Source organism: Belonocnema kinseyi, chromosome 3 (assembly GCF_010883055.1).
Source record: "Belonocnema kinseyi isolate 2016_QV_RU_SX_M_011 chromosome 3, B_treatae_v1, whole genome shotgun sequence".
Taxonomy (NCBI): Eukaryota; Metazoa; Arthropoda; class Insecta; order Hymenoptera; family Cynipidae; genus Belonocnema; species Belonocnema kinseyi.
This window is the reverse complement of record NC_046659.1, coordinates 21,750,532-21,767,423: the sequence shown is the minus strand read 5'-3', so window position 1 is coordinate 21,767,423 and position 16,892 is coordinate 21,750,532. Positions and strand designations below refer to the sequence as shown.

Below are 16,892 nucleotides of genomic sequence, written 5' to 3'. Positions count from 1 at the left end.
GTATAGAGCTCCAAGGAGATTATGTTGAAAAATAAAAAAAAATTTACCCCAAAAAAATTGTTTTTACACTTCATTCTAAGGACTTATTGAACTACCCTCGTACCAGGGTTTAAATGATTATTTGCAAAAAACTGCAGATGACACTGGCGGACGTATCAGACGAGTGATAATTATACCTTCGTCGTTTGTAGGATCGCCACCTAACATGATGAAATATTATCAAGATTCAATGGCCATCGTCCAGAAATTTGGAAAACCTGATCTGTTCATTACGATGACGTGCAATCCTTCATGTACTCATATTGCGAACAACTTAATTCCTGGTCAGTGAGTTGATGATAAACCAGATATACGCACAACAGTATTCAATATAAACAAGGATTATTTGATTGATCTAATTGTCAGGCCAATAATATTTGGTAAAGTGATGGCTTACGTGTATACCACCGAATTCCAAAAACACGGACTAACTCCTGTTCGTATGTTGGTAACGCTCGTACCAAATTGCGAGATAATGAATCCCAACGTTGTGGATCAATTCGTTTCAGCTGAAATCTCCGATCCAAATGTGAATAAAAATAGGCATTACATTCTAATGAAGCATATAATGCATGGTCCACGTGCTGATTGCTGCACGGTGAGCGGCAAATGTTCTAAGCGTTTTCCAATATCTTTTTAACACGAAACGGCTATAAATAAAAATGATTATCCACTTTGTCCACGTTTTGGCTATTCATCTGCCAAATCAGAAATCAACAATGCTTCTTGATTACCTACAGTTGAATAACCGAGATAAAAATGCAAGCAATACTTGTACTCCGCTTTCCTCGACATTACGTATTCAAAAAAGTAACTCTTGTTGATGGACAAAAGGTTAATCGATGGGAAAACGCCAAAGTTCTCACAACGTAATTGGCCGCCTTTATTCGGCCAGTCTTGCTCAAACTGAACTCTTCAGCCAACCAGTTACGAAAATTCGAGAAATGTAAATAGTGAAATAGGATAGGAAGAACAGGTGTTTAGGAAGAGGTCTTCTAGAAGATGATGATGATGATTTTTATGTATGCATACTCATTTATTGCCAACTTGTTCATCCAAGAGATCTTTGGGAAGAGATCAAAATCGCTTTATCAGAGGGTTATTTCAGACAATTCGGGTATTGAACTGGCACAATGAGAGCTGATTCTCAAATAAGAGAGATGTTAGAGAAAGAAGATTGGGATTTATGATAATTTCCCGAAATGGAACAAATAACAACAGAATGACAAGAAAAAGAGCAGGAACAACTTTTGCAAGAAATATCGATTGGAAAAAACCAACACGATAAACTAATGTATAGGAGAAAGAAATTGACCATTTGATTCTCCGAGTTGCAGAAGAATGTCATACTCTTCGGAAATGTTTTTAAATTGACGGACCAGGAGGATCAGAAAAACTGCTGTTTATACAACTGTATTCTACTTATTGAAAGGTCAAGGTAATCATTTTTGAACTATGGCTTTTACCCGCATTGCTGAAACATTACTTTCTCTTGGATAAACAGTGCAGAAAACTCTTGGTTTGACAGTGCCTTTATTTGCCGACTTGACCTCCAACATTTCAGCTTAGTCAAAAGAAGGAAAAAGATTGACAGAAGTAGACGTATTCATTTGGTACGAAGCACCGACGGCACCACATTCTGCACTCAAAGTCATGGACAGAACATTGAATGATTTCATATCTAATGATTTGACATTTGGCGAAAGATTGTTGTTTTGCGTGGTGACTTCAGGGATTTTCTCCCCGTAAATGAACGAGCAACACACAATAAAACGGTAAACTCATTAATCAAATTCATTACTTTGTGGAACTGTTTCAGAATGCACTGTTTATCGGAGAACATGCGAGCTTTACAAGAAGGAAAAGAGTTTTCTTCATTTCTGCTTGGTAGGGGCAATGGTACTTTAAAAGAAAATTCAGAAAGTATTCAGATTCCCGATAGATGTATTGCAGATATCAGTTCTGATATAGTTACAGATACATATGGTTATATGATCAAAAACAAACAATACAGAATATGTATGTATATAGTGTTTGATTTTGACATATTCAAAACGTCATGAACCAAGCTTAGACATATGGTAAACAAACCGTTTTGATACATAAGTGATTTTGTTTTAGCGTCATATACATTTGGTTGTGTGGAAATGTATGATTTTTTGCCAAATAATCGTTATTTGCGGGAAGTGTTGATTTTCTTGTTTCATTCGAAGAAAAAGGCAGCTGAATCGCATCGAGAACTCTAAAAAGTTTACGGAGATGCTGCTCTAAGTGAAACAATGTGCCGTGATTGGTTACATCGCTTCAAAGAGGGTGACTTCGATTTTGACGACCGTCCGGGTAGAGGAAGGCCAAAAACCTTCGAAGACGCTAAGTTGGAGGCATTTCTCAATGAGGATCCGTGCCAAATGCAAGAAGAACTCGCTTCAGCATTAGGGATTACCCGCGAAGCTATTTTCAAGCGATTGTATGCGTTGGGAATGATTTAAAAACAAGGAGCTTGGGTTCCTTATGGTTTGTGCCATTTTGTGCCATATGAGCGTTGTTTTTTTGCCTGTGAACAACTGCTTCAGCAGCAAACAAGAAAGGATTTTCTTCATCGCGTGGTGACGGATGATGAAAAATTGATGTATCACAGCAACCCAAAGAGAAGAAAGTCATGGGGACTGCCCGATCATGCTTCTAGTCTTCGGTTCAGCCGAATATTCACGCATCAACACTTGCCGCAAATGACGATTATTTGGCACAAAATCAAACATTTGCACACAACCAAAAGTATATGACGCCAAAACAAAATCACTAATGTGTCAATACGGTTTGTGCACCATAGGTCTAAGCTTGGTTCATGAACTAAGTTAGGAAGTTAGTTGCGCACCTAATAGATGCTGATGAGATTAATCGCAAAGTCACTAATTCACTTCATGAAGAAAGAGAAAAAATTCACACCAGTGTAGATAGTACGGAAACAACCGCCGACGAAGAAGACATCAATCATGAGGCCATACTAATGGAATATGTGAATACATTGAATCCTCCGAGCTTGCCAACTCATGAACTGCGATTGAAAAAATACGCAGTGACAATGCTGATACAATATCTGAACATAAATGAAGGACTTTGCAATGGGACTAGATTACTAGTATTAGAATTATCTCCCAACGTTTTGCGATGTGAAATTTTGACAAGCAGTAGCGCGGGCGAAATCGCTAATCTCAATCCTATAACACTGAACTGTGAAAATACTTATCCATTTTCATTCAAAAGGAGACAATTTCCAGTCAAAGTAGCATTTCAATGAACAGAAAGAGTTCCTAAAATAAGAATAAAATAGACTAGTGAAAGTTGCAATACTGCATGAAGGTAATACTTGAATGGCGAAGGTGACTCATTTTTGTGTTGAGATCTTTGTGAAAACAAATTGTTCGTTTATATTTCTCAGCGACCAGAACAGGTTTGATTCTCAGCCTGCGCTCTTCAAATTTTTCGAAAAAAACTTGCGGATCAGGGGACAAATCCTCGAAGAGCACAAACTGCCCGTAACTCGCAAGCGCGGGCTGTGCCGTAAAGGCATTCTGTGGGGGATGAATCAGTATCCATGATGTTGACCTGAGACCCAAGAAGATTGTCGACAGGGAGGGATATCAATCCCTCCACCAATTTGATACCATATCACATGATCGCGGCTTTCAAAGCACGACGCAATCGATCGATTATACCATTTGCGCCCGGACGGTAGGCCGTAGTCCGGACTCAAATTTCTGCCCTAGTCGGTAGTTAAGGTGTCAGGTGAGTCGTAACGCGATATGCAACCGTTAACAAAAACACGACAGACTATTTTCGTCTCTATGTTCTTGAGAAGAATTGATTCGGGCCAGCGTGAAAAGCAACCTATCGTCGTGAGACAGTATCGGTGTTCCTCGGTTTCCGCAAGAGGACCAATAAAATCCATGTGGAGATGTTTGAAGCCGGTGTACGGCTCGATGAAATGAGATAGTCCAGGATGATTATGACGCGTGACCCCAGGGGCCTGGCATTCCAGACAAACCTTTCAACATTTCGCGATGTCGCTATGCAACGACAGTCAGACATACCACTTGTAAATTATATGTTCTGTAACCTTAGCTTCAGGATGGGTGATGTTATGAGACAGATTGAAAACACGCTTTCGAAGGGACGATGGTATGTAGCGTCAGAATGTTTCGCTCGTGAGATCACTGTAGAGTGCGGTGTGGTCGGAACCTCGGTGAATCGTTTTCCAGTTCAGAGAGAATTTGTGGTCCGAAATGATCTATTTGAATTTCGCATCAGCTGTCTGTGCTTCAGCAAGCTCATTTAGTCTGCACTCTGTTGGCAAGTGCATAGAGTCAACCCTTGAAAGAGAGTCGGCGACTGAATTTCTGAGAGGGAACGCTAGTGGCTTCCAATACTCCCGAACTGCTGTTCGAAAGAGGCTCCCATGCCAGTCAGAAGCATCAGTCACAAGAAGAGTCTTAACCTCATTGGTAGGGTGTGCCAGAAGGGTGGCACTCGTCATATCTTTTTTGACCCGTTCAAATGCATCTTTGGCATTCTGAGCAGTTGAGCCTAAAATTGAGCGGCACGTGGTAAACCGCGACAATACAAGTTAACTACGCCCATGAACATACGCAACTCCACAACTTAGGTGTTGGTTTGAACTCGTAGCGATTCACGAGATGACCCAAAAGTCCCTAAGTGTACGATGAAAGTAGTGCTAGAAGGATTGCTTGGAGTTGCGTAAACCAAAAATCATCCTCGTGTACTCAAACAGCCCGAAAGGAATGTAAACCGTTGTTTTGAGGGTGTCCTCGTGGGCTTTGAGAATCTGATGATAATCATATAAATAAGGGAGGCCCAAGAACTACTGGAGGATCAGAAGATGCTCTTAGCTAGGCCTGATGGGTGTCAGTTAGGTCGGGAAATTTCGCGAGGATTCTAGTTTAGGCAGAGGATCTGTCAAAGTTACGAACACCAAAGATGGTTGTGGTTTTGGTGAAACTAGCGGCACTAAGCCTTGTCGATGAGCCAAATAGACAGGATTTGTGAAGATATGGGACGAGGTGGAAGTGCGCCAACAGATTGGCCCCAATCATAGGTTTTGAAACTATTGTAACGCAAAAAATTAAATTAAGTTAAAAAACGGTCATTTCATCTGCAACCACCCAATAATTGACTGTTTTTTTACCAGCAGGTATGATGAAAATATCAGATCCTGGGTCGACAAAGAAGGTTTGTCCGGACTTTATGTCACGGATGTGGAGACGTTTTGACGATTGGTGCCCTGAGCCGACCGTCTCAGTTCAGATTGGACGCGAGCGTGCTGAAAAAAGGCCTCGAGAAATACAGCGAAATTCCTTAGCGAGGTCCTAAAGTTGTTCAGTTAGTTTGATAAGCAGGAGGACAGAAACGGTTTGATAAGAAAATGTCCCAGATTTCATATCGGCTACGCGTATCTCTTCGGGTCTAACCAATTCAGCGAACTTCTCGGCCCAAATAGCCAGAACAAACTTCATTGTTTAAATTGCATAAACTGTATAGTAGAAGCAATAGTTTCTCAACCGACAGTATCTCCGCTATAAGATAGAAATCAACAAACAATAAAAACAATAAAAAAAAACAAAAAAACGCAGATGGACGACAGCTGGAATGAACAACAGCTGGATTATACTTTCTGAATGTGAAATAACATTTAAAAAAGGAAGAAATAAAAAGCCAAAAGAAGGAAAAAAGACTATATTCAAAATTTTTTAAAATTATAGTAATTAAGGACAGCGCGTAGCGGTTGGTTTTAAAAAATGCAGGGAAACCAATATAAAAGGCTTTAAATGAGACGGCGAAAAGCCGAATAAAAAGGAATTAAGTTGTTTAACACAGAAATATGAAACAAAAAAACAATAAAATTAACTAAATAGAACCGCTAAGCTTTCACTTGGTTAATAACACGATATGAAATAAGTTTTTTTAAACGAGTGCTTATTTTTTCAAACGTGCTTTAATATTTGTGTTAACGTACTGCACGACAAGAACTGAGATTAATGATGTAAAAAATAAAAATACGCTCGCAATAGAATTCGTAAAATAGGAAGAATGCTAATTATTTTTAAAAGAGATAGAAACTGTAAATCTTAAAGAATAAAAATTCCGAATTAAATTTGTTAAAGCACAAAAGTTTTTGAGAATGGGTGATTAAATGGGACTTTTGATATTGCTATAAGAATTTATGTATATGTATATATGCCCAGTACGTAGCAGGGTAAAATGCTGCAGACGCTACAAGAATTGAAGTCAACGACAGGACCCAAAAAGCACAAGAGGAAAAGCGGTAGAAAACAAAAAAAAAAAAGATTCAAAAATTCTAAAAAATAAATGCTTCCAAAATGTTCAGTTGGCGTCCCTGGTCAATGGAAAATTTTATAATCCAAACTCCAAAAGCGTCGATTTGGCGTATCTTGCCATAAGTAATTTGACTTCTGATTTTTGTAGTGTTAGCATCTCGAAAAAAGTCGATACGTTTAAAACTAACCATTGGAGGGTGCCACGGTATAACCATGTAAATGCAATTTAGTTGAAAGCACGTTTTAATGACTTAAAAATCCTCTAAAATTGTACAGGACATTATGCTGAAACGATATATTCAAATTAGAAACGGAAGAGTGTTCTTGAAACTAGTGATTTTTCATTACCATGCATATGCCATGGGTGCACCTACGCGACATTCATTTGCATTCATCTTCAATATATTCAGCCTTCGTTTAAATGTTGCCGGTGTTGTTTTCCTTCTCGAAAGTGAAGCTTGAAGTGAAAAATGAATGTAAAAGGCCAAAAAAATGTGCCTGGACCTTCTAGAGACACAAAAGCTGTTTGCAAACGAAAAAGATTTAGTGGAGAGTTTATAAAACCCAAAAAAGAGCTTCAGTTCATTCAAAACGCAGGTGTCTCCAAAGGTAGATCCTGTATCTACAAGCGATCCCAAGACAATAGTTCGGATCTTCTCAGTTTTGACCCAGAACTGTCAAAACCCTCAACCTTATTTTTTGCCGCTGGGAACCCTTAAATTCTAGACCCTTATTTCTATTCGAAACTTCACGTTAAAATTGAGAATTATGAAATAAAATAAGAAATGTTTAGTTTTCGTTACTTTCATATTGTTAAATAAAATATTCAATGCAATTGTAATTTTTTATACTCACAATTTAAATTCCCTAAAAATGGTTTTACTTCTAAATAATTCAAAATTTAATTTTCAAATTGAATTAAAAAGCAGCAAGAAATTCACGCGTGCTTGAGTTTCTATTACCTAATATTAAAAACATAATCAATTTGAAATCCATAATAACAAATTCTTCAATATTAAAAGTTTAAAAAATTGTTAAATGAAATTAAATAATTGATTATATTATTATACATAACTGATACAAAAAATAAATAAATTACCATTATTACGATCTGATAATACCAATGCAATTAATTTTTACTATTCAGTTGCGATAGTGTTTTTTAAAACTTTTGTATTAAGAATTAACAATTACTATTTATTTAAAAAATTTTGAATTACTTAATTTTAAAGCTTTAAAATTTTTTTAATTTACATTTTTAGATGTAAAAATGACGAAAAATTAATTTTTTATCTTAGACAAATTTGTGGAAAAAAGTACGACGGATAGACATATGGATATACGGTTTTAACAGCAGCCGATTTTTGACGATATGAATCTCGAAAAATATTAATTTCTTTAAAATCGCGTTTATTGATATCTCAAGAGCACCATCAAATCTCGGATGCACTTTCTCATTTTTTCTTTTTTGAAATTCTATTTTTAAGAAGATTTTATCTCTCCTGAAATATTTGTCCCGATGCACGTACATGGTTACGTCCCAACACCCCTCAATTCGGAAGCAGTGCATATGTAAACAATCGTTAAAGATAGAAAAAACAGATTTTTTTTGCGGGTCGTACGTTAAAATTCGTTGATTTTTCTACTTGTGAAAATATTAAATTTGTATGAAACTGTTTTTTTTTTTTCAATTGAAATTATTTTTGCAATGTTCAAAGTATGCCTTTTCCCAAAATCTCATTTGTTATTGAAAAATTGAATTTTTTTAGCAGAATTTCTACATGCTTGGCCGATAGGGTATCAAATAGATTGAACTAAAAACGAATTTTCATTTTATAAAGCTCAAGTTCGTACCAATTATAGAAAAATAATGTTTTAATATCCCAGGAACAAATTTATGTATCATGTTTTTTTTAATTTGAAGTGGCTTTCCATGCTGGTTAAAAATCTGCTGGTTGTTGATCTCAAATAAAATTATATCTATTGCCTTTAGTTTAAAACTATTTTACGTATATTTTCTAATTTTACCATTAATTTATTGTTTTTTAAATTGACTACAATGTATACCTTATTCTTTTCAAGATTCATATCTGAAAAAATAACTTTGGGAACAAAATTCCAAAAAAATTAAAAATATTGTGTAATAAACGTACGGACGCGACAGCGGCTCCCCCGCTTCGCCACCATAGACTGCATCAAACGTTCTTGCATAATAAATCACCATGACAAAAAAAATAAGAATGCATTGTCTCGTCAATTTTATACAAAATAGTACAGCACTTAACCTATACTTGATGTAAATTTCAGCTTTATTTGTTTAATATTGTAATAACAGTAAATGTTTTTAAAAAATTATCTCCACCCCATCTTGAAGTATAACATTTTTTCTTGAAAATGAGCAGAAAAATAGCACCTATCGCATTTATTTAATCCCGATTTTGTTATGAGGAAGAAACATACCGTGTATTTGCAGCCACTTTTATGCAATTTAACGCTAAAAACTCGTTTTGTCACTAAATGTACTTGATAGCACAACTCCTGTAGAGGTAAATATACTATTTTACTTAATATCCTATCGGCCAGAGGTGTAGAAATGACGTTGAACAATAGTCCATTTTTTAATAACAAATAAGTTTTTATGAAAACTAATGATTATTTTGGACTGAAGTTATTCATATTTTTTTAGAGTGGCAAGAGGCATATTTTCTGAGATTTTGAAACTTCTTGCTTGATTATTGCAAAAATAATTGCATATTTAAAAAAAGCAGTTTTGGACGGTTTTTTCAGATCAAACAAATGAACGAATCTTAACGTACAACGCGTCTTTGTGTATATATTTCTGAGCCCTACTGAGCAAAAAACTAAAGTACTGTTTTTTCTATCTTTAGCGGTTGTTTACAACCAACCAACCCAAACACACACACACACACACACACACAATGCTCCCAAAGTCCCAAGTTAAATTTCAGGTAGCATTTTCTGCGTGAACAATATGGTTTATATTATATCTTACCGTGCGAACCTTGCAATTCACTATTGGCAGAAGACGTCAAAAGTACTCTTATCCCCTCTGGAATAATTACAGCCAAAGCAGTTCCAACAAGAAGTCCAGCACCTAAGACTGAGACGAGCTGTAATTTATCCTAAAAATAAAATAGTAATTTGTTTATAACAATGTAAAAAACTATGTCGGTTTCAAATTTACTCTTGAGAAAAAATCAAACTCGTTTAATTTTGGAATCTTGTTCATTTTTTTGCCAACCATTGTTTAAAACAATTTCTTTTCCCCTTTCACATTTTCCGTGAAGTATATTATGCTCCAAAAAATTTAAAAAAATTGTTACAATTGAACATGACAAAACTATATGATAATAGTAAAGCTATAATAGTAAGATAAAATTTAAAAACCTACAAGTTCTAATCAATAAGTATGCTAGAAGAATATAATTGCAGTACGAAAGATATCCTTTTTTTGGAGTAAAATGTTTTTATAGTATTGATATATGGGAGCTCCTCATAAAAGTGTTACTCGACGGATCGAGTTTTACCAAAAAAATTTAGTCTCGCCCTTTCAGTCTTTTGCTGTCGTAATATGTTCTCCAGATATACAAAAAAAAAATACTGCGTTGCGCAAAATTCAGGGGTTAAAGTGGCCATTTTACAGCACAGATAAGAATGTTAATTTATCAAGCATATTTTCTCCAAGGAGAATGTGAGTTCATATGTTTCTATTTTCAAATCACCTACACAAGATTTCAGGTATATCTGGCATGCATATTTTATACAAATATACATTAAATTTAGAAATATGACAAAAATAGTGCGTCAAAAAGTGCAAAAGGAGAGTCAATAATCGAAATTTGTGGCTTCACGCTGCGCCTCGTGAACGTCGCGCGGGCCCTGCAAGTCCAAATGCGCGAGTACGCAAGAGCGCGCGAATAACTTTTCCGAAATTCGTAGCCTTTTATTCATATTGGCAGTTAATAAATGCACTGAAAGATAAATATTATGGTATTAAACACGTCCATAAAACCTTGTGAATTCATTGCGGGAACATCTGGACATTTTTTAAAAATAATTAACTGTGCAAAAGTGTATCCGTTTTATGAGTGATTTTGGCGAAATATTACACGATATTCAAAGGGCTTAGTGGAAAATTCCTTATATTTCATAAAGAATTACATAAAAATGTATTAATTATCAACTAGAGGACAAGAGAGATACGTGGCCCGTGAGATACGTGGTCACGGTCTGTGACGGAATCAATACGACGATCTGGCAAAAGTATCGAGCACCCTGCACACACGTAGCGACTCAGACGACCGCCTTCTGCGTTTTCCCCGCAAGTGTTTTAACATATTGTTGACACACAGGGATGCTTTTCAGGCTATTAACCAATGAAAGCTTGGCACCTTCAAGAGCGCCGATTATATGCGGCACTTCTCATTCTCGACAATTGACTCTATTTCCCTAGGAGCGTTTAGCAGAGAGATATTAAGGTGAATGCCATAGGAGTGACAGAGATGGTAATAAAGCACTCTTAGTGCCGCATTGTGCCTTTGAATGTAGGACGTTCCCGCGTGAGTTGGACAACTAGATAGTATGTTAGCTAAATGCTCGGGGTGTGCATGGCACGCCCTGCAGCTATCATCGGGAATGTCTTGGCTCAAAATGTGGCGACGGTATTTTAAGGTGGAAATCACACTGCCTTGACATGACAAAATGAAACCCTCGGTGCTCGACTTCAAACCGGGTGATTTAAGGAAAGCAAACTTAGCTTACACGACATTGACTCATCCTCCGCGTTTCTGTGGAAGATGCCGTGTATCCTCTTATCAAGAAGCTGTTCACGAAAGTTTTTCTTATGTGCTTTCTTAATATGGGCTTTCAGGAGTGAGTACTCTAGATAGATAACATTTAATGCATTTTGCTCACCGCTGATACTAAAGTTAAGTCCGAGTGTTTCAGCAGCCTCCTGCACTGCTTTGTACAGAAACTCTCCTTTGCCCACTTCTTCGTCTTTCCTGACCATTTTAAGAAGAGGGTCAATAATCCTGTTGTTAAGACATTCAAGATTCCATATTCCACGACCACTTTGACGACGTGAGATGTAGATTCGCGGTACAGAAAAGTTAGAATGCATGCTTTTGTTCAAGTGCATAACCTTTCGCGTCCAGGGTTCTTTATCCAGGGAACCACTTCAAATGAATATAGTACTACCGGGACGGCAAGCATGTTCGTTGCAGATACTTTGTTATTCGCCAATAGTTCAGAAGACCAAATCTATCGAATGAGACGTTTGTATTTGCTTCGGAGAGTATTCTTTATAGATGTCACATTCTGATTGCGGCTCTGTGGCAAGCCCAGGTATGTATAAGTCTCTCCAGCGCAAAGGTGCCGTATAGTGCTTCTATCGACGAGCTCGGGGTCTTCAGGTAAGTCATTAAGTTTTCTTCGCTTCAAATACACCTTAGGGATTTTTTCTAACCCATTTTTTTTACACACACACACACACACATATGCATACATAGTATATACACTAGCAGCCCCGGCCACGTGTTTCTGTGACTCAGTTATAATACGTTGAATTTATATTATACTGTATTTGGCGCCATTTATTGGCTGCTTACCCAACCTAGATAACGTGAAATGTTAAAGTGTCGGACAACAAACTAACTTACACCACCATTTGTAGAAACTTATGAAGTATGCAAATAAAAAAAAATTAATTAACAATGAAAAAATATTGAGGTAATTGAATGAGATAGAAAGTATCCTATCCTTTAAGTTGGACCAAATTACACACAGTATACAAAGTTTCATCAAGATCGGTTAAGCTTTTTCGGCGTTTAGTGGGTACAAACATCCTGACACCAGAAAAGCGAAACAAACGCAAATAAAGATTGAGAATTTACAGAAACCAGAAGTGCGGTAAGATTTCAAAATAAGATAAACGAACGCATAGATAGGACAACTTGGGAGGCAATTATAAGAGACAAAAATAGGAAACTTAAACGACTGGTCAAGGAAAGTAAAGATAAAATCAGAACCGAAGAAGAGTAGAAAATACAAAACGACCTTGAAGGAAGCAAGAAACTGCTTTATAAAAATATGAAGAGAAGTAAAAGTACAGTTTGCGAGCATGAGAAATAGCAAAGGTAAAATGATATATCATACATACGGGATGCTAGACGCTTTGAGACTCTTTTAGGCAATTATTTGGAGATGAAGCTATAGGGCACCAGAACTGCGATGTGGAACACGTTACGTCAGAATACTCAATTGAATACTCAATTTCTCGTATGTCGGTGAAAAATTTGTTGTTGTAAGACCCAAAAATCTGGAGAAAATCACTGTTGACCAAAAATTGTGGTCACCAAAATTGTTAATGTAAGAAAAAATTATCTCCGGTTTTAATGGAGATATCGACACGAATCAATGCGTAAAAGAAAGAGTTTAGTGCACTGATAAAGCTTGAACCAATAATAAGTCGATACAATTGTATATTTACCTTTAAATTGAGTTCGCATAATTTGGACCTTAATAAGCTACGCTAAAGTCTCGTGAGGGAATAGTAGTATAAAAGAAAGGTGACGAATGTCTCTTGCCAAGCAGCTTCCAATTGCGAAGACTTGAAAAAGGGTTCTGCATCTGTAAGGTTATAAGTCTTCACCGTCAAATCAGACCGTTGCTGAACTATAATACTGCAAGTGCTCTAAGTAGAGTGAAAATCTGAATTAAATTAAGGGTTACATCTTCTGCTCGCTTTCACTACAGAGCTTCAAGAACTACAAATTTCGTTAAATGATCTTAGTAAACTAGAATAAATTTATATAGGCCATCCGGATGAGATTGACAATTTATGAAGTGCACCTGACAGCACGAGGTAAATTCAGAAAATAATAGAGGCTTAACGACCAACCCTTTCTTAACACCTTTCTGCTTCTGTTGAAAAGGTTCACACACTAATAAAAGTTTCCACATCCCGACGAGTGACGCTTTTGTATTTCGTACACAATTCTCTGAGTATTCGGTCACGTCCTCCATTTCCTTTGTTTGAAGAACATCAAAAACTTCACTTTCAGGCAGGTTATATAATAACGAACAGTTTGAATTTTGGATTTAACATATCGTACTTATCTAAGAACCAGTAATCTTACGGTTTCTTATTCCTTAAGGGCATGCTGTTCGGCAACCATGTGACCAAATTAGGCCCTGGTTATGAGCATTTTTTTTGTGTTCACTGTGCCCACACGGATTGAGATATCGTGTTTAAAATTTGAAAGATTAAATAGAAAGCACTAAAGAACGTTTGTATACATCAATACGTTTATCATTTTAAAGCAAGTTTATTAATAAATTGATAAAATAGGATATTACCATTCGAGTTTTAGCATTTTGCAGATAATTTTTGGTTTGATGCATTTCAGATTTTTTGATTCGCGTATATTGATCACTCAAACCAATTTTGGAATAAACCGTCTTAACCTTAAAAAAAATTATTATAAGCAATAAAATTTGCACATTCGTTGCGAATCAAGAAATAAGTATCTGCACACAAATAACTTATCATTATTTTTGGAGCATTATTAGCGACTTCTAGCGAAGAAAAAAAGAATCTTTGAACGTCGATAAAGTCGAGATCGCGTGACTAAGTTCGTTCATGAAGTTTTTGTTTAGGGAATAAAATGATTTTCATTTTTTTTGGTCCTCACTACGTCCACACGGATTGAGATATCGTGTTCAGGATTTACGAAGTTCTACACTAAGGAACTTTGTATATATCAAAATGTGTATAAATACGCAGAAAGTTTTCTAGTAAAATACTATAGGAATATAAAATAAGCTTTTCACGTCGATAAAGTAGATACCTCTATTAAAAAAATCGAGGAACATTTCAGAATGTGATACTCGAAAATCCGTCCAAGTCCCATCTTGAGAAATGTGCATCTTCAGAAAATAATTAAAATTTTCTAATGGTTATATATTCTTGTGGATTTTTTGTACTGGTGTGAAACAATTCTAAGTTAATAAAAAAGCCGATAAAAATAAAGTTTCGCCCGGGGGCGAAAGACAACGCGAGTCCGACAATTAGTCCCGCCGTCAAAAATTAGAAGACAAAAGTGATGGAAGTTGGTTGGAGAACTCCGAGGAGTATATTTTAGCACACTGCTGGTGTGCTATGTTTCCAATTTGAAATTTATCCATTATTTTTAGGACCAACAAAATGAAAATTAATCTACCCAAAAATTTCATGAGCGAACTTAGTAACGTGATCTCGACTTTATCGACGTTCGAAGTTTCTTTTTTTCTCTAGAAATCGCTAAAAATGCTCCAAAAATAATGACAGGTTACGTGTGTGCAGATACTTATTTTTTGATTTGCAACGAATGTGCAAACTTTTCTGATAATAATAATGTTTTTCAAGGTTTAGACAATTTAGTCTAAAATTGGTGTCAGTGCTCAATATACGAGAATCAAAAAATCTGAAATGCATCAAAACAAAAATGATCTCCATAGTGCTGTAACTCGAATGGTAATATCCTACTTTATTAATTTATAAATAAACTTTCTTTAAAATTAAAAACATATTGTTGTATAAAAACTTTCTTTAGTGCTTTTTATTTAATCTGTCAAATTTTAAACACGATATCTCGATCCGTGTGGACACAGTGAACACAAACAAAAATGCTTATAACCGGGGACTAGTTTGGTCACGTGGTCACCGAAGAGCATGCCCTTAAATTCATCCATCAAAAATTCACTGTTTTTCGCCACAGAATTTTGAGTATTACTCAGTTTACTGAAAAATCACTGTTTTGTAATATCTTTACGACACTTATACGAAGCCATCGTCAACCAGACTGATTATGAACATACGTAGAGTGCAGAGGACTATGTACCTTGGATTTGCTTTAGTGGAGGTCAGACTGTGGACAATCAATGCTTTCTAAATGAAGGATCATATACGCCATCTAGCGCATACTCCGATTCTTAAGATAATATAATTCATGATGTCACGTTCCTTCCGCATGGTTTTTCAGATCATTTACTTAAAAAAAGTAAATGAGATGCCTGGGGCAGGGGAACCAACGCTGAGCCATCTAGAGTATACTCCGAGTGGAATCAGACTTATAATACTTCAAGCCTGGTAGAGGTAGGGGCTATTTGGCCATGAAATAGAACGTGTAAGTCTCGACAAAGTAGGCGATGAGCATCTGGAAAAGCTCTATTTGGCAGTCAGCAAATTTGTATGGCAGCTTCCAGTTTAATTACATAATAATTTTAAACCAGTTTAGATTAAACTTTAAGGGACCCCGCACACAATAGATGAGAAAATGTCTTTCCGTGAATTTGACTGAAACTAGTTAATATTGCAGGTTATAAGGGTCCAATGAAATATCCTTAAAAATTTTTTTTAAAGGACAGTTTCAGCGATATAAGGCACCAAGCGCACAAAATCAATGCATATGATATATCTGCATAGCATTAAGAGCAAAAACAACGACAAAATAAGAATCACACATTAGAATGTAATCGACATTACCTCCGCCTATCCCGATAACTCTCACAGCGCGGTTCTCGCAACAGCTGAACGCTAAGCGCTCAATTTATGCATTAATTTCAACACTCACAGCTCGAGAGAAACAGCAATGGTAAAATAACGTCAGCATGAAGCGCCGTCACGATAGTCATTTCAACAACCTGCTTCTCGCAACGCTAGCACGCGAAGCGGTCAATATTTTTAACTATTTGCAACATTCACAGTTTGAGGGAAGCAATGATTCTTAAATAAGGTCAGTATCAGATGCTATTATGCCAATCATGTATATCGTCGACTTCCAGCAACGCTAGAACGCTAAGCGCTCAATTATTTCAATTATTTTCAAAATTTAGAGTTGCAGGGCAGTAACAGTCCTAAAACGAGATCAGTATCAAGTGCTATTGTGACAATAATGTATATCGCCCACTTCCAACAACGATTAAACGCTAAGCGGTAAATATTCTTAATTAACTGCAATATACATAGTTTGAGGGAGCAGTTGTGCTGAAATAAAATCAGTTCTAAGTGCTATGGTACCATAAATCGTCCACTAAAAGCAACGTCCAAACGCTAAGCGCTCAATATTTTGAATTAACTGCAGCACTTGCAGTTTAAGGGTAGCAACAGTGATAAAAACCGCTCAGTATCATGTGCCATTGTACCAATGATATATATCGCGCGCTTCTCAAAAACAGTCGAACTCTTAAGTTCGCAATGTTTTATCATAACTGATACAATCAATACTTTCAGTGAAGAAATGGTGCAAAGTGAGCTCACTGCCATGTGAGATAAGGTTAGCATCAAGTGCGGCAATAACAATCCTATAAATTGCCCGCTTCTCGCAACATTAGAATGCTAAGTGCTGAATATTTTGAATTAACTGCAGCACTCACAGTTTGTGGGCAGCAGTGATGTCAAAATAAAGTCAGTACCAAGTGCAGTAATGCTAATCATAA

General features: G+C 36.4%; 1 protein-coding gene across 5 annotated transcripts in view; it reads right to left on the bottom strand.

Moving 5' to 3' along the window:
• The window catches only part of LOC117170119 (zinc transporter ZIP9), a 181,103-nt gene that overhangs the window by 116,937 nt on the left and 47,274 nt on the right, over positions 1–16,892 (bottom strand). For 3 of the 5 annotated variants that reach the window (XM_033356658.1, XM_033356654.1, XM_033356655.1), the window contains exon 2: positions 9,406–9,535. In XM_033356658.1, coding sequence (XP_033212549.1) covers positions 9,406–9,535 — 130 coding nt within the window. The remainder of the gene's footprint in view (positions 1–9,405; positions 9,536–16,892) is intronic. The other 2 variants (XM_033356656.1, XM_033356657.1) reach the window with 1 other exon arrangement.